This window comes from Ambystoma mexicanum, chromosome 7p (genome assembly GCF_040938575.1).
Source record: "Ambystoma mexicanum isolate Mex_15411 chromosome 7p, UKY_AmexF1_1, whole genome shotgun sequence".
NCBI classification, from domain to species: domain Eukaryota; kingdom Metazoa; phylum Chordata; class Amphibia; order Caudata; family Ambystomatidae; genus Ambystoma; species Ambystoma mexicanum.
In genome coordinates this window covers 815,677,473-815,696,126 of record NC_090939.1, presented here as the reverse complement: position 1 = coordinate 815,696,126, position 18,654 = coordinate 815,677,473, and the positions used below count along the sequence as shown (strand labels likewise).

General features: G+C 45.4%; 1 protein-coding gene across 4 annotated transcripts in view; it reads left to right on the top strand.

Annotated features, from left to right (window-relative positions):
* The window catches only part of PHKA2 (phosphorylase kinase regulatory subunit alpha 2), an 840,998-nt gene that overhangs the window by 590,301 nt on the left and 232,043 nt on the right, over positions 1-18,654 (top strand). For all 4 annotated transcript variants that reach the window (XM_069636956.1, XM_069636954.1, XM_069636955.1 and 1 more), the window contains exon 20: positions 13,784-13,957. In XM_069636956.1, coding sequence (XP_069493057.1) covers positions 13,784-13,957 — 174 coding nt within the window. The remainder of the gene's footprint in view (positions 1-13,783; positions 13,958-18,654) is intronic.

Here is an 18,654-nt window from a genome sequence, read left to right as displayed (position 1 = left end):
TTGAATTGCAGGGCTCCGGTCCGTCCGCGCCTCCGAGAGGGGTCAGTCGTGATCGTACTGGAGACACCGCTCGTACGCCTTCGGGCTCAGGTGGTCGGCACGATTCGCGGGAGTGGTCCCGGTCGGACAAGGGGAATCGTTCCAGTCATGCCCGTTCCAGGTCCCGGTCCTCGACGCGCTCGAGCCCGTGTGCACCTGTGAAGTCTTCAAAGAAGACGTCGATGCCGGTGGCGCAGAGGTCCTCGACGGACTCTCTCGAGGCTACGCCTCCGAGGAAGTCATCAACGCCATCGGCACCCAGGCTGTCGAAGGACACGCTCGGGGCTCCGCGCTCGAGGCCTGTGTCGAAGCCGTCTATGTTGTCGGCACCGCGCTCGACATCGACCCCGTTTCGCTCGACATCCTCACCGCCTTTTGAGGCTGTGGTGTCGGAGGTACCCCGTGGCACGGGGGAACCCCCTGGAAAGGCTCTGGCCAAGGCAAAACATGTCTTTCTCCCCTATTCCATGGCCACTTTCCAGCCTATGGATTATATTTCCGAGGTGGAAGAGGGTTCTGAAGATGGGTTGGTTCCGGACACGGTACCAGATGAGATTCTTTCTGGTCATAGCCAGATTGAGGACTTGCGTCAGTCACTGCATGACTCCGGTGGTCTGGACACCTCTCCGGAGGTGGAGTTCTGTAGGCCTGAGCCTGGCACCCATGCCGAGTCATCGTACCAGCGCCTTATGTCGAGGGTCACCGACTACTTTGGGGGGTCGGCGCCCCCAGTTGATTTTGTGCAGGATGACCTTACGGATATCCTCGATCAAGGTCCACCCACTGACCCGGTACTGCCATTCCATATGGCTCTGCCAAGAAGGGTGGCAGCGGCTTGGACTGCTCCGGAGAGTCTCCCGGCAGTGGGCAAGTCTTTGCCGTGGAAATACCGCCCAGCCAGTAGTGACCCTTGCTACTTGACCACGCACCCCACTCTGGAGAGTTTGGTGGTGCAGGCGGCTACGGCCCCAGCTAAGCAAGTGTCATATCCTACCATCCCTCCTGATAGGGACGACAAGTGTTTTGAGGGCTGGGAGAAGAAAGTGTTTTCTTCAGGGGGTATGGCGCTTCAGGCAGCCAACTCCGTATGTGCCTTGTCTCGTTTCACGCACACTCTGTGGAACTGTATTGCCTTAGCGGCTGAACATATTCCCGAAGGGGACGAACCGGATGGTTTTCTTGCTATGGTCCAGGATGGCAATGATGCCATGTGTGAGGCCGTTCAGTCGGGTTCGGACATGGCAGATTGCGTCAGCCAGTCCATGGCGGCGAGCACCGTAATACGAAGGTTTGCGTGCTTGCGAAAGTCGGGGTTTGCTCCTGATGTGCAAGCCCGGCTCCTCAACATGCCCTTTGATGGTGTCCATCTTTTTGGCAGCAAGGCTGACGAGAGCCTTGAGAGGTTGCTGACCTCAAAAGCTGCAGGGAAGTCGTTGGGAACGCTGCAGTTCGCCAACCTCCGCCTTTTCCTCCTTGGGGACAGCAATGGAGGGAGGTTCCTTTTGTTATTACTCCTCCTTTGGTGAAGCGAGAGGAGCTGCCAGTCAAAGGGGCCACCGTAGGAGTGCCAGAGGTGGAAAACAAGGTACTCGAGTTGCCAAGGCCGCTCGGGCTGTTGCCTCTTTGCCCTCAGGCAACGCTGCAGCCGCTTCAGCTCAGTCATGAGGCCATGTCCCATGGTTCGCCGGTTGGGGGAAGGCTGGCGCAGCATCTTGCAGAGTGGCGCGCCATTACTTCAGATGTGTGGGTTCTGGAGATCATAACCCACAGCTACTGTCTTCCTATCCGGCAGAGGCTTCAAGACAATCCATCGGGGAATATCTCTTTGAAGAGTCCGGATCTGCTTCTTGCGCAGGAAATTCAATCCCTGCTCGAGAAAGGCGCCATAGATCTGGTGCCTGTAGCGGAGAGGAACAAGGGATGGTATTCCCCTTATTTTTTGATTTCCAAGAAAGACGGGGATTGAGACCCATCATGGACCTGCGCGGTTTGAACAAACAACTCAGGAAGGACAAATTCAAGATGGTTACTCTCTCTCAAGTCTTCCAGGCCCTTCAACTTCAGGACTGGTTGGTGTCTCTCAACCCCAAGGACACTTATTTTCATGTGCCGATACACCAAATCACAAGAAGTACCTGAGGTTTGCGGTTGGCAACTCGCACTTTCAGTTTCGGGTCCTGCCGTTCGGATTGACCTCCGCCCCGAGGTTCTTCACCAAGCTCATGGTAGTGGTAGCAGTGCACCTCAGGAAAGGGGTGATTCACGTCTACCCCTACCTAGACGATTGGTTGATCAGGGCACGCTCTCCCGAGCAAGTCCTGGATCATCTGTCAGTCACCTGCCACTCCCTCCACAAGCTGGGCTTCTCCCTCAACTTAAAGAAGTCCCATTTGACACCAACTCAGAGGCTCCAGTACATCGGAGCTGTGCTCGGCACGTCCCTGGGGCAGTGTTTTCCTCCCCAGGTGAGGGCTCATCACATTCAGCAGATGGTGCACAAGTTTCAGCTTGCCCAGAGTTTCCCAGCGTTCGAGTTCTTGAGATTGCTTGGCCTCATGGCATCCTGCATTCTTCTGGTGCCAGAGGCTAGGTTGCGATGAGATCTTTGCAATGGGCACTCAAGCTCCAGTGGTCTCAGTCCTCCGGCAGGTTGTCGGACCCTGTTAAGGTGCCATCCTCAGTCGCCCATGACCTTCTGTGGTGGGCCGTCGAAGACAATCTGATGAAGGGGGCTCCATTTTGGCTGCCCTGGCCGGAGTTGACGATCGTGACGGATGCATCTCTCACGGGATGGGGAGCTCATGCCAACGAGTTGACAGTCAGCGGTCGTTGGTCTCTGTCGGAGTCAAGACTCCATATCAATCTGTTGGAGCTAAGGGCCGTCAGGCTAGCCCTGAAGGTTTTTCTGCCGACTGTGCGAGGGAAGAATGTCCTGATCCTGACGGACAACACGGTGGCCATGCACTACCTCAACAAAAAGGGGGGGCAGGGTCACTTCCTCTGTGCAGGGAGCGATGCAGCTCTGGTTCTGGGCAATCCAGCAGGAAGTTTCGATCTCGGCAGTTCATCTGGCCGGAGACGAAAACGAGACGGCGGACGCTCTGAGCAGGCAGAGCACGATCTCTCACGAGTGGGAGTTGGCTCAGGTGATTCTCCTGGAGATCTTCGCCCTTTGGGGGACCCCTCAAGTGGCTCTCTTCGCATCCAGTGTCAACCGGAAGTGCGAGAGGTTCTGTTCGCGGGAATTTCCTCCAAAAGGAGCCTTAGGAGACGCGTTTGTGGTGGAGTGGTCATTCCCACTGCTGTACGCGTTTCCTCCAGTCCCCATCATCCGGCAAGTACTGCGGAGATTACGAAGGTTCAGTTCCCGGATGATCCTCATTGCTCTGGCGTGGGTCCGGAGGACGTGGTACCCGGACCTTCTCGACTTGTCCATCTGCCCTCCACGTCGTCTTCCCTACCGAGACGATATGCTCTCACGGGAGGGGGGTCAGGTTCTCCATCCAGAGGTCAGATCCCTCAACCTTCACGCTTGGTTTCTGAAAGGTTGAGGTATAAGGATTGGGACCTCCCTGAAGACGTGATGGAGGTGTTGCTCTCGGCCAGACGGCCCGCAACAAAGTACCTGTACCGTTGCCGTTGGCGTAAGATCTGTGACTGGTGCAGGGTTAAGAATGTGGATCCTTTTGCATGTAACATTCCCATGGTTTTGTCTTTTTTGCTTTCTTTGGCCCACAGGGGCTTGCAAGTGGGTACCGTTAAAGGTTACCTGGCAGCGCTGTCCATATTTAAGCACACGTCTGAAGAGTGTTCCTATTTTAAAATTCCTTTAATTTCTCAGTTTCTGAAAGGGCTCACTAGTGTGTTCCCTCCGTCACCTTTCCAGGTGCCCGGTTGGGATTTGAACCTTGTTCTCAAGTTTCTGATGGGTGTTCCGTTTGAGCCTTTGCATTCATGCCCTTTGAGACTGTTAACTCTTAAAACTGTATTTTTGGTTGCGGTCACTTCCGCTCGCAGAGTGAGTGAATTACAGGCACTTTCAGTTAAGCCACTCTTCACTGTGTTTCATAAGGACAGGGTTGTCCTTAGAGTTCGTCCTTCCTTTCTTCCGAAGGTGGTGTTGGAATTTCATTTAGGCCAGAAGGTTGTTCTTCTGGCGTTTTATCCTCCTCCACATCCTGGTAAGGAAGAGGAGAGGCTCCATAGGCTTGATCCTAGGAGAGCGTTAAGCTTTTATATTTCACGCATGTCCCGGGTCAGAGTGGACGATCAACTCTTTATTGGTTACGCTGGAAAGCGTTTGGGACAAGCTGTGGCGAAGCAGACTTTGTCTCGATGGATTATCCTGGCAAATACTGAATGTTACCGCTGGGCGGGTATGGACCCTCCGATAGGCTTGCGGGCCCATTCTACCAGGAGTATGGCTGCCTCTACTGCCCTGTAGAGGGGTGTTCCTATTCGTAACATCTGTGATGCAGCCACCTGGGCTTCGGTCCATACTTTTGTACGTCACTACTCCCTCGATTGTATCCGTGGGCAGGATCTGGCCTTTGGCAAGGCGGTCCTTTACTCTGCAATTTGATTGGGCATTCTAACTTTCTATCTTATAAATTATTTTTCCCACCTCCTTACGTTGGTACTGCTTTGGGAGTCTGTCATAGATATGGAATACATCGGAGGACCCAATTCCCTCAAAGAACAAGTTACTCTCTTACCTGGTAACGTTCTTTCGATGGGATGGTCCGACGACGTATTCCATATCGCTCCCTCCCTGCCTTTTCTGGGGAAAAACTACAACTGAGGCTACGGGCGTCGTGCGTCCTACTTATAACATCTGGTGACGTCGGCCGTCAGAGGTGGTCCTCGAGGGCGGCGTATCGACGTCATCGACGCAGGACACAGACGTCGAAAGATTTTCCGAAGCAGCACAGCTGTGGTGATTACGGTCATGGATATGGAATACGTCGTCGGACCATCCCATTGAAAGAACGTTACCAGGTAAGAGAGTAACTTGTTCTTCTTTTACCGAGGATTCCCATCCTGACGAGTGAGAATATTCATCAGCATGTAAATCCATGCCAGACCCATGCTGTAGAACAATAGTTACAGGTAAGTAATTTGTTTAGTTGAAGCAACATTAAGGTGAAACAATCTGATGCAACCCTTAAAATTCAGTGAAAACACTTTAGTTGAAGTGACGTTAATGTTCCAATTTAATGTCACAAAACCCCTCAAATTCGTCAGGTGCTGAAAACCACGCCACCTTAGCTATGAGATCCGGATTGCCTATAAGCACCCTCATGACATCACAAATTAAATCACTGATGATATCACATATGACATCACTATGGCTGTGTTAGTGACATCACTGGTACAGCATGCTTAATTCTTCTCAATGGTAAGCGTGAAAAAGAAGTCATACCACTCCCCCAAATGCAAAGTAGTTATTTAGGGTCACAGTGAGAAGGTTCCCTGACAAAGTAGCATTGGTCAATGTCATGGACAAAGATTTCTTTTTTAGGTGCTTCCTGAAAGCCAGGTGATCCTCCAAGTCATGGATGTGTAACATAAGGAAGTTCCTAGGCTGTTAGCATGTCCTGCGAAGGCTCAACCACCTTTTATTGCAAAGCACATTTTGGGTGGAATCAATAGTAACTTGTTGGTCGATCTCTGTTCCGTGTGGATAATGCTCTGGGAACCTATCGATAATGAAACCTGGGTCTATGTCATGGTATGCACATGGATGAGGCATGCTTTTTTGAAGGTAATTCTCTGTTGACTGGGAAGCAGGTGGAGGGATCTGAAAGCTGGCAAGATGTGATATTTATATCATAGATTTAATATTTGGTGGGCAGCTGTATTTGAGATAAGCTGGATTCTTTGGATTCAGGGCTTTCAGAAGACAGGGAGAGAGTCTATTGCCGTAGTTACGGTGGGATGAGATAAAAGCATTGATGATTGTTATTTTATGGTTTGTTGTGAAGAAGTTGTTGAGGCAGCGTAATGACCTTAAGGAGAAGAAGCCGTTCTTGACTACTGAGTTGATTTGTGGGTCGAATATGAGGTTAGCTTTGCTAATGGTTCCCAGGTTACAGACTTTTTGTACAAAGGTTGGCCAGTGACTTGTAAGAGGAAACACTTTATGGTGCCGTCAGTTCCATACTAGTTGTTTTACAGTGGGTACTGACTCGTGTTCCTGGAGCTGCCCTCCTCAAACACTCCTCCACCCGTACCTTCTCTCGAGGGGGCTCTCCTAATTCAAGAGGTTGCAGAACTTCAGTACAAAGGTTCCATTGGATGTGTTCCAGTAATGGAGCTTGTTATGGGCTGGTACTTGGGTACTTCCTTGTGACACAAAAAAGATAGTGATCAGAGGCCTATTTCAGAACTTCACTTCCTGAATATGTCTGTGAAAAGAAACTTTCAATATATTTATTCTGGCTCAGAAATGGAAGCTCATTCCAAAAAGCCCTGTTGATCACCTCAGGCATCCAGGATGCATTTTCTCACATGCACATCCATACCAATCAATTGAGATGTCCTCGATTCATCAAAGGATGGGAACATAACCAGATGAACTGAGTGCCTTTCAGCCGCTCATCATACCCCAGGGTCTTTAGTGAGGTCCCAGCAGTAGTGTATGCACACTGAAAGGTAGGCCATACTTGTACCCCTTAAATTTATTGGGTACCCCCTGATCACGCTCACACCAGATTAAATGCACCCCTCTAAGGAATTAGGGCCAAGAGTCCATCTTGCAAAAGATAACACATTTAATCTGTACAGAAGTGAGGATTGGCAAAGAACTCTTCTCCAGAGCTGTATATTCTGTCCCTCAACCGTTCTCAGGTCCTGAAGACTGGTGCTGGGCCTGGAGCTTAAATACTTTTAACTTGGTTACTGGATACCGGCAGAGCTCATCCAAAACTGTTCTTCTTGCCATATAAGGGATGCTGTAGTCTTCAGTGTTGCATGGCCAGGTTTACATTTAGATCAATTCTGCTTAACATACTGCTGCCTCTGCAGGAATACATTGTAGCTCTTGCTTAGCATCATGTGCTATGTTATAAACATTCATACATAAACACATCTTCCCGCATACTCTCAACACTTCACTCAATAAAATTATATTTCATCTGGACCAGTAATTCTCATAAAACCCTTATTTTTACATAATGTTACATTGTGTGCATGAGCACATACATTCACCTATTCTTAGTCTGCATGGGCTTTTGATGGACAGGAACAACTGCTCAGCCACTGTGTTCTCTGCCTGTAGTCTACTTTTAGCACAGGCTGCATTCACTGTATGCTTTTAGCAAAGCTAACTACAATTTAATAGTTTTACAAATATATCCATCTAAATAGTTATTTGCACCTTACATTTCAATCCCAACTATCTTTAATTAGTGACCCTCCTCCAACCCTGGAGTCTTGTAGTGCTTAGAAAACAGCAAACAGAAGTCTTGCCTAATTCTAAAGCGTTTAGGAAGTTTGGGAATTAAGGAAAGCACTAGGCTCCTTCCCAACAGCACCACTGGATGCTGAATGCTCCAGTAATTCCAAGCTTGCATGCCTAACTGCTGACACTCAAATTATTTAGGCTGGTCCCTTTTTAACTCACAAAAACATGCACACTTATGTCTTTGCTGGGATTCTGCCGATATTTCCCGAAGTCCAGTCTGTCCCCATTGATGAAGAGCCAGTTAACTGTCTGCAAAAGTGAGAGGCAAATGTCAGGTAACCACTGTGTTTCAAACAAACTCTCTTAAGGGCATTATGCATTTTCTCTGCTTTTTGGGTCTTATGTTCTTATGCAGTGATCACTGTACAAAGCACTGAAGACCCAGTGGTCTCTGTTACATGGAGATCTCAAAGATCACATCCTGGTGTTCACCCACATCAAACCGGATCTGTTAAGATATGATATGGCATTTGTAACGCGCCTATACACAAGTGTTTCAAGGTGCGACGAGACAAGGAAGGAGAACAGAGAGAAGACAGAAACAACGATCTTACTAGGCCAGGTGACATTGAAATCGCGCAAGTGCAGGGGGGGCGGGGAAGGGGGAAAAGTGTGAGGGGGAGGGAAAGTGCAAGGTGGAGTTTGCAGTCCATTTTGCCATCTGGGGAGTCGCTTTTTGCCAAACTTGACTTAAGTTAACATTTTTGATTTAAGGTGGCTTCTCAGACATGTTATGCTCTGATGTTTCTTCCTTCCTCTTTATCCTTCCAAGATGTCAGAAAGTTCCATCACATTAACTGTAAACTAGCACACAATTTCTGTGTTTTCAAAATGCAATTTGTTCCAGTTTGGCAACCAACCTGTTGCTGGATTTGTTTGCCTCTTAAGGGTAAGGTAGTTTCCTAGCAAACCATTTACAGGTGGATTGCTCTCTCGGATTCCCATCTGCTATGGGGAATCACGGAGATTTTAGGTCCTTTAGTAAATGGTAGGTTTCCTTCTCTTAAGGGTAAGGTAGTCTCCTAGCAAACCATTTACAGGTGGATTGCTCTCTCGGATTCCCATCTGCTATGGAGAATCACTGAGATTTTAGGACCTTTAGTAAATGGTAGATTTCCTTCTCTTAAGGGTAAGGTAGTCTCCTAGCAAACCATTTACAGGTGGATTGCTCTCTCGGATTCCCATCTGCTATGGGGAATCACTGAGATTTTAGGTCCTTTAGTAAATGGTAGGTTTCCTTCTCTTAAGGATAAGGTAGTCTCCTAGCAAACCATTTACAGGTGGATTGCTCTCTCGGATTCCCATCTGCTATGGGGAATCACTGAGATTTTAGGACCTTTAGTAAATGGTAGGTTTCCTTTTCAAAGCATAAGTGGCAGAGGTGTAGCTAGGATTGTCTAACAAGTGGAGCCTGAAGCTAATGTAGTTGGGCCCACCCCAACGGCAGCCTTTAGAGGGAGGAGGCTTTTGTTGCCCCTGGCCCGAATGCGCAGAAGCGAACAAGTGTAGAGAGGGAGCCTGATGCATCCAAGAGGGTTTGGGGTGTTTCTCCCCCCAACCCAAGAAATGTTTTAAAATATTGGGTGAAAATTGTGGATTTGACAGTAAACTTTGTGTGAAAAAGTAGGTAAAAGGCCACACAATTTACAATAGGTTTTGTAGAGTAAGATCGAAAAAATGCCATTAGATACCAAGCCACCAACAATGGATAGTTTTATGTGATATAATCGCTGGAAATAACATTGAGGGTGACTCGATATTTTTTTTAAAAGCACTTAAAGGCACTAAACACTCTTCCCAACATATGTTATGACTAGTGCAAATATATAAACAAACTCCAGTCCTAGAATATTTGGGGAAAGTGTTGGATAGTGCCTTTAAAAAATATGTGGAGTCACGCTCTATGTTCTTTCCAGCGATTATATTACTGGATACCACAATGGACAGGAGCATTTTCCAATGCATTTTCATAATGTCTCTGCCCACTATGTGCCAGTACTATGTCAGTGTACACCACATTTGCATGCTGAGTGTGCCCATATATGCCAATGCTGCTGCACCAATATATGGCAGTATCCCCATATAAGAATATTTTTGCTTTACCCATAATGCAAACAATACTATAACTAAGCATGTTCATGCTGGCTCTGTCAATATACGCCAGTATCCACACACAAGGACATGACTCTATTTGCTTTGCCTTAATGCCAATATAAGAAACGCCATGCCACAGTACGAAAACATGTCATTGCTGGCTGTGCCCCCTCCTATAAGAACACTCATCATGTTGTATTTGCTCCCTAATGCCAGTAAAGCATCCCAAGTCACAGTAAGAAAGCATTGCCTTGCGGGCTGCTCAAATGCCCCCATGAAAGAACGCTCATAATGTTTTCTTTGACACCACCAAATAATGCCATGCCAGAGTAAAGACATGCCCTCCCCTGCTCCATGTACGAACACTCATCATGTAGGCTTTACCCTTAGCTTTACCCTTAATGAGAGCACAAAAGCCCATGCTTCAGTGTTAAAAGATTCAGGCTGCCAGTGCCCTCCAAACACCCCAACCCTGCCTCCATGTAATAACACTCATCAAGATGTCTTTGCTTTGTCAAAAATGACAGTAAAACATGCCATGCCCTTGTCAAAAAATGTTAATGCTCCAATGCCCCTTTGGGCCCCACCATAGCATACACATGCACACACCCACACTGACGCACACACACACACATTTGCCCACAAGTCAAGGACCCATACAGCTTCTCTGTCATTCACACACAAGCACCCAGAACATTCACACTGCATTCTCACTCACACTCATATCCATGCACACTATTCACACTGCATTTATTCATATGTGTGCATTTAGACACTTGCTTGCATACCTATGTGCACTTACACAGAAACCCCTTTGCATTCATGCACGCATACATTCATACATATATATACAATCCTCGCACACATGCATGCACACAGACAAACATGCTTTTTTCCCCTTACCTATTTCCCTCCAGACTCTCTACGTGCAGACAGGAACCAGGAAACAGGAAGAACTTCTTGGTTCCTGACATGCACCGAGGAGCCGAGAGCAACCCCTGCTAGCTAATTCTTAAAACCTCTCTATTTTATGGAATGTGCTTTAAAATAAAACCATTTGCCTATGATGTTTGCAAATATTCTTAGGAGAAAAGCTGTATTAATGTTTATAAGATATCAACAAATGTATTGCATGTGTTAACTCACGATATTGCACAGTATTTAATAGTGATCCCACATCATATCTCCGTTCTTGCTTTCTTTTTTTTTTTGCTTTCTTTTTTTTTACCAGTGATCATGACCCCGAGAAAATAAACTTATGGATATGAGCCTGACAATAGACCTGTAAAGTTACATTTAAATTCTGAAAAACATCTCGATGCAAGATTGAAATCTACACATCTGATTGGAAATCCTGCTCACATATTTCCAAGTGCATTTTACTTGTCTACATGCACACCATTTATTCCTTCAATAACGTATAGACAGATTCCTGCCTTCATAGATATTAAGATTATTAATTGCTGGGCGACCAGTGACATGGACATCTGTAAATGTCCATTGAGCTGCTGAGTGGGCATTACAAATTTTGGGTGGGCCTTACCTGCTCAGGCCCTACCTTGCCTACGCGTCTGACAGTTGTTACTAAGAAAAGTCTTTCAAATCATACAGCTGTCTATTGACAAATCTCACCTTATTATTCCAGCATTATAGGCAGAGTGCAAGTATGGTGTGAAATTACAAACAATCTGCTAATGTTAATTTCACCTTTAGCGGTACTGGGGTGACACTTTCAACAGTGCCCAAGTCAATTGTAAGGGATCAAGAGTAGGACTCGGACACAGTGGCATTTTTGGTGTTGAGCAAAGGCTTTGATTATCAAAACAAAAAGAGGTGTTGGGGAAATCCTACCTACCCCTAACTCTAAGAAGGGGTTTGCCTGCCTCAACAAAACTATGGAACGTCTGTGTCAGGATATCTAAATCAAAAGGAGTTCTGTCCGGTCCTTTGACCCTCACACACAAAACTAAATATAACGTGAAATGGGAATGTCTTTGAGGTGAACACCTGCAGCTTTTTTCCAAGGTTCAAAAAACAAAGTTCTAAAGTGACGAAAAGAAAATCAATAAAGTCCCACCAGAGAAGGGGCTTTCCCTTCTCCTAGAGTTCTTCTGGCTATTTAAATGTCACTCTTGTATTTTCCACAATCCCAAGGGGATGGCTCCTCCCTTCAGCTTTCTCCGTTTACACAACGCTGAGGGCCTTGTTTACTCTCTTGCTATGGCATTTTGAGTTCGCTCAATATTTGAGTGCAAATACCAGGTTTACACTCTTCGTCAGAATTCTCTCTCTTTGCTTCCAGGTAATTATATTCTTCATATTCCAGATCACAGACCTTTTTCCAACTATGTTAAATGTCCCAGCTCCCTTATTTGGGCTTATATTTTTTACTAATGGTACACGGCAGCCTCTCTGATGTGCCCCGGTATCCCAATCTCTTTCTCTTTGCTTTACGGTCTTCTTTAGCAGCTTCGGCATCCCTCTCGTCTCACTGTTTCCTCCGCTGCCCATTTGCTGACTGGGAGCGCATCTTGTCATCTTCTCGGCTCCCGCCTTGCCTTCTACTTTGCTTGGCAGCTCCTGCGGCCCAAGGTGACAGCGCGGCAAACACTCTTGACTTCTCTAGACATCGCTCTCAGCCGTTTCCTCACTCCAGTCTGCAGCCTGCTTTCCTACCATGTCCCAACCCGGCGTCGGGAGGATTGAGTCTCCCGCTCTGTTCAGGTGTGCCATATTTGAATGTCCTGCCACCTGTTCACATCCTCCAATGACTAGAATGTAGCGTTGGCTCGCTGCTTCTAGTGATCTTCATCACTCAATCCCTCTTCCTCGTCTCAGTGTTATTAAAGGTTGATGATCAGTAAACAGTGGAGATTTATTATCCACACTACAATATGCCATACAAGAATGGGGGAAAGGTAAATAGGTGTTACCAAGAATACAGATAAAGGCCTGTTTGGACCCACCAGGTTCACTTTGCATCCCCGAGGGTTGTCCTCCCCCATCCCACAGATAGTCAACCCCAGGGTCAGAGTCAGGTAACTTCTGCCTTCCCCTGGCCACATGAGGGGAGTTTTCCCCTGGGGAAGTAGTGACGACTTTGCTAGATTTGTCACAAAATGTGGTCACTTACAAAGCATAAACACATTCTCTGTAGCAGCAATAGTTTACAAATGGCGTTTCTGCTCTAATTAAATAGTTGTTTTTTCTGTTCTGTGCGTTAGAGAGCTCAACAAGAAAACCAATTTACAACATAATCTGTCGTATAATTAACTAAAACACTATGGGCCTCATTACACAGATGGCGCTAAGGGATTAACGGCACCGGTAAGGGCACCTTAGCGCCATACTACGAGGTCCCTCAGCGGGTCCCGTCCTTAACGTGTGGCCAGGAAGGGACCCGCTGAGGGACTTCAGGGCAAATAACGGTACCGCTAATAGCGGTACCGTTATTTGCTCCTTTCCCATTCCCATTGAGCCCTATGGGGGCTCAAATGGGAATGGGGAAGGGCCTTGGTGAATGGGGAATTACCGCCCGCCAACCTTGGAATGGGGCGGTAATTCCCCCATTCACCAAGGCGGAATCGGTAAAATACCGGCGGCAACCATGGCACTAATAGCACCATGGTTACCGCCGTCCGTGTAATGAGGCCCTATTTGTTTTTCTAAACTCAGTGGAAAGTTCTGTAGTTCATGTGACATCCTTTATGGCAAGCTTTTTACTCCCTAGCCTGCCGAGCTGTTCACTAGTCCGGTGGAGTCAGTATCTCGGGTTATGGGCATTTACTGAACCAGACAATAATAAGATTACATGACAATAGGTAGAGGCTGTGACCACCTCCTAGCAGGGACCATGCTTAGCTTAGAGCCACTGTAGGCACACAAGTTCCATGTCTTTCTTCTTACAATATCCTATATATTACACTTCAATATAGCAACAACTTGTGTTGGTAAACATGCTAAGTGATGCACTGTTTTTGGCATTTGTAGAAATTCCACTTTATTACAGAGTTTTTGATGGTGGCAAACAAAACCAAGGAAAATAAAATTTTCAAAAGGACTTGGGTTCAATCTTTCTTCAAACTGGTGGGAATTAGGTGTTTTGTACTTTTTTATTACTTGCAAGACCTTGCTGTATCCAGCAGATATATATTAACATTCATAATTTGTTTTCATACATTGCAGAAGACCAAGATGAGCTTGACATGTACTTGAACCACTTGCAGCAGAGCACAGACTATAAATCAAGCTTGCCTCCAATATGCCACACGGCTGCACCACGTCACATCTTTAGTGCTGTCCATTCTACTAGAGATATACTCTCATTGGTGGCCAAGGCAAAGGGTTTGGATGCTCCAAGTAAGATTATTATTTATTTATTTATTGTGATCACCATGTTGCTTACACATTTGGCTCATGTCAGGGTTGTTTTTGTTTTACAATAAGACCCACTCTCTCGCATCCACCGTAGCGAAAGGAAAATGTTTTTTGAGTGATTGCTGTTTGTGTACTATCTAAAGATTTTACAATAAAACATTTTATCTAAAATAACATGGATGTCACAACCCCTAACTTATACATAGGGGCCTTCATTCTTTTAATATCTTCCCCTTACACAGAGCATACCTGCTTAGTAACTATACCTGGTATAACTACTTCAATTCCACAATGGATTACAAATGGATGTTTTTTCAACCGCTAGTCACCTTATTGACTAATAAAGCTATTTTCCCATATTCCTGTCTACCCTTTCAAAAAATGTGCTTATTTTTGATTACAGCGAGATTCATCTCTCGCAGACATTTTGCTGTTTAGAGAAATAACGTACATGGAACTTTCAGGGATGGGGATGGCAAGCAATTTTCTTTTGGTTCTTCGTTGTCTTGTGAAGAATGCATGAGTGTGCAATTGGATGTTGCACCATTTCTCATCAGTCATTACCATCCTAATTCCTGACACTGATCCTTAACACCTCTTGTACCACCTACCAAGAAAAAAGCTTCCAAAATCACTTATTTTAATTTCTTTGTTAAAAATGAAAGAGGGACCACAACATGTTCAGTTGAATTCAAAAAGTGGTGGACATCTTATAATGGCGTCACCTACTGGAATTCCATGATTCTAACATACTAAGCCCTCTTTCGTAAGATCTGAAATGATACATCCAAAGTTGCTCCTTGTAGCTCAACTTATTTGTTATATCCTCTCCTATGGCTGAGTACATTTTTTCTATTGCAAACCAGAAAGAATCATCAGGACCATGTCCTGTCTCGACATAATGAGACGCTGAAGGCCAGCGTTTGTTAATACAAACACGTACTTGTCAAGATGTTTTTCCAACATAAACCTTACATTGATACACAATGTACATTACATTTTTAACATTATTTAACATTATTAACAGTCCAACTATTGTTTTAGTTACATGAACTATCAATGAATTGGTTTTTCAAACATTGGTCACCCTAAAGAAGATGTGGTGTAAATCAGCTAAACACGTTGAAACCGTTAGATGTTGTTGTGGGAAAATCATTGTATGGTGGCTAGAGGTTACAGTAATTTCTGCCACTATTAAATTAGATTAGGTGCTCAAAGTATTTTTGATAAATGACTGTTTTAATCATATGGGGAAGGTATAACAGATGCACAAGCTGATCAAATAATGTTTGCATAAATGTTATCATGATTGTTTGTTTTTGTGAAAGCTCTATGAAATGTGTATTGTATACATATATATATATGAAATGGGGGTTAATTTTGGATTTGTATGAAATATTTGAATTTGAATTGTGTGTGTGTATATATATTTCTGGAGCTTGTGGATCGGCTTAGATCACATGCTGTGCATAGTCCGACATCTAGTGGAAGTCACAGAGTATTACAAGATTTGTTTTTGAAACTCGAAAACGGATGTCGACAGGACGTTTTTAGTAATACTATTCCTAGTGTGACGTGCACTGTACCAATGGTCCTTCACATGTCGACATCCATCACATTGTTTTTTTCTGCCAATCGAAGTCTGTCACAAATGCAGAGTTCTCTTCCAGTCAGATGCCTTTGATTAGCTAAAGGTGTACTTATAGACTTTCTTTCCTTCGTTGTTCGCCTTGCTGCACGACCGCTTGACTGCTCAACGGCTACCGACGAACACCATCATCATCGACGACTGTCTGATCTACGACCAGACGCGTCCTTCACATGCCTCTTCAGGCTTTGGCCCATTACAGTAGGGAGAGGGGGTGTTCTTCATAATGACCTCTTTTAAAGAATACTTATTCCATCATCCCCTTTCTTCTTTTCTCGCCAATCTGCCCTTTTAAAATATTTCTCAAGGTTTTCTCAGCTTTTCGTGTTAGTCTTTTCAAACCCTGTAAGGTTTGAATGGTGTTTCACTAATGACTGTAGCTGAGAAGGGTGAAGAGGTGCATGAAGCACAGGCAATTTTAGATTCATGATTAGTTAGGGTAAGATTTCAAGACTTGATAGAATGGAAAGGTTATGACCCAGAAGTGAGATTTTGGAAGGCAGCAAAGAATGTGCACACTGAGTTGATTACTCAATTTCATCAACAGCATCCATTCAAGCAAGGCTTATGGTCCGCGTGTTAGTGATGGGATACTATCAGATCCACCTACTCCTTAGGGTCAGGATATAGGGGGGATAATTAAGAGGATAACTGTTGGGGGGATTGCTGAGTATATTGTTTCTATATGAGTGTGAGGTATGTTTAGCTTCAGGGTAAAACTGGGGTATTTATATGTGAACTTAGTTATTAATGGTTTTTCTTTGACTGGATTCTCTTTAGGAGTCAGCGCCTCTCCCCATCCAAGATGGTGCATTAGGTTCTGGGTGCTGATTGGTACAGAGATCCTGTGCAGATGACTTGGAACCTTCACTGAGGTTCTCAACTGCCTTTTGTCGTTAGAAATCCATTGAACAGGACATCACCTGCAGAGGTTTGTAAGCCGTTCCTGACGGAATCAAAGGCACATGTTAAGTCATTCCTCCTGATCCGACATGGAGCCGGAACCCCTTGTTCAGAGTGCCTTGTGGAACCTACTTGTAGAGATTAGACAAGAGTTGATGGCCAGTCGCAGAGGTAGTTAAGTGTTGAGTCGTTAGATAGAGGCTCACAGTTTCAATGTAAATGAAATGTGACCCGAAGAAGAAGAATGACTAAGGGGGAAACCAATGAGACTGGATTCAGTTTCAAAGGGTGCCCCGGTCATTGGTATGTAGAAGCTCCCTTAGTGACCCCGGAAAGGTTTGGGGGAGACAATAAAAAAATTGCAAAATATTCTCAGTCAGTGTGTGTTGCTTTTTTATGCTGACAGAGGCTTTCCTTAGCAAGGTTTCCAGGGTCACTTTCATACTACCATATTTGACAGGGAATGCAGCTTCTTGGTCAATTGTTTGGTGTCACAAGAGTGTACCGAGTACTACTCTACAAAGCCTACTTCTAGAAATGCCTGAGTCCTTCTGCTAGTGTTACCCTGCGCTCCCCCCAGTTGTTCATGAACATGTCCCACAAAGCTAAATTCTGTCTTCCTCCTTATTTTCAGTCATAAATGTCCTTCAGATAAAGGGGTTTTGGTAGAGTGTTTAAGGTCATGTCAAGAAAGGCAGTGAAGGTCCCAAGTCATCTGCCAGGTCCGCTGAACCTGGCAGATGACTTCTATTATCTACCATCTTGGGTACGGAAAGGCCCTGACTCCTGAAGATAATCCAGTCAAGGAAAGCACAATTAATTACCAAATTTACATAGAAACCACAGATTTTCCATGAAACTGCACATACCTCTCTCTCACATACAACTAATAAATTTAGAACTCATCCCAATAGTAATCCTCTTCATTATTCCCCCCCAAATCCTGACCCCAAGGAGTAGGGGGACCCAACACTGTGGGTGTGCCAGAGAACCATTAACCAAACCAGAAGCTGAAGTATGATGCATGGTGAGATAAGAAGTGTTTGAAATACTCTTAAGGATGAGAATGGCATGGGTAAGAAGGGCATGGGAATCCCTTAAGCCTGGGGCTGGTGGAGAGAAGAAGGGTGTGGGAAACCTTCAAGCCGAGATAGAGGCAGAAAGAAAGAAAAGGGGTGCAGGAACCCTTAAGCCAGACTTAATTTACACAAGCATACCTCATTGAGCGGTAGTAAGACAGAGGATGAGGTTCTCTTCAATCCCAAGGTTTAAGACACTTCAGACAGTACACAGTAAGGTGTTGAGCTAGTTAGTCCTGAACCCTTCCCCATATTATTATGTTTGCCCTTCCTGTATTATTTCCCTTAATGGAAGTTTAGCTCTTAGCAATGTATTCTGGGTTTGGTCTCTGATTCCTGTTGTCCTCATGATACTGGGAACAGGGGACTTGACTTACAACCCAATGTCCTGATACAGCAAAAACTATGACCCTGTGCAAATAACAGAATTTTTTCAGTACCTCAGTCTACTTCACTAGCAATATTGGAAGTGAATAAACAGGAACCACTACAAGAAAGAATAACATGCAACATAAAGCTAGAAAACAAGTCCTTACTGTTTTGTCTTGCCTTCTATATTGTATGAGGATGCAGGATACAGGATGCATTGTATGAGGATGCAGTGCAGTGCCCCTAACACGGATTATGGATAGTTCCCAAAGATTATATATGTAATCAATTGATATTGATCACTTTGGACTTCATAATGTAACATTCAACCTGAACAAGCATTCACAACAATCAGCAGGCAAGGGAAGAGGGCACCAGAGAATGCTTACTTAATGAGGTGCCCTTTGGGCTAAGAACAGCCCTGTGCACCAGTTAACTGGAAGCTCATGGCTGATGGCTGAGCTGTATGACCATATACCGACTTGTTAGTAGGGCTGTCCTTTGCCTAGGTGACCATGTGCATGGCAGAATATGTCTGCCAGAGCTTCACGGGGTGGGGGTGTTGAGGCAGTGCGACATATTAATGTATGTGACATTTGTGACATTCTACAGTTGCTTGTGGTCTTGTGTAAAAGGGATGCGACCTAGGATTTCATCTAGACTATCCCTTTCGCAGAGTG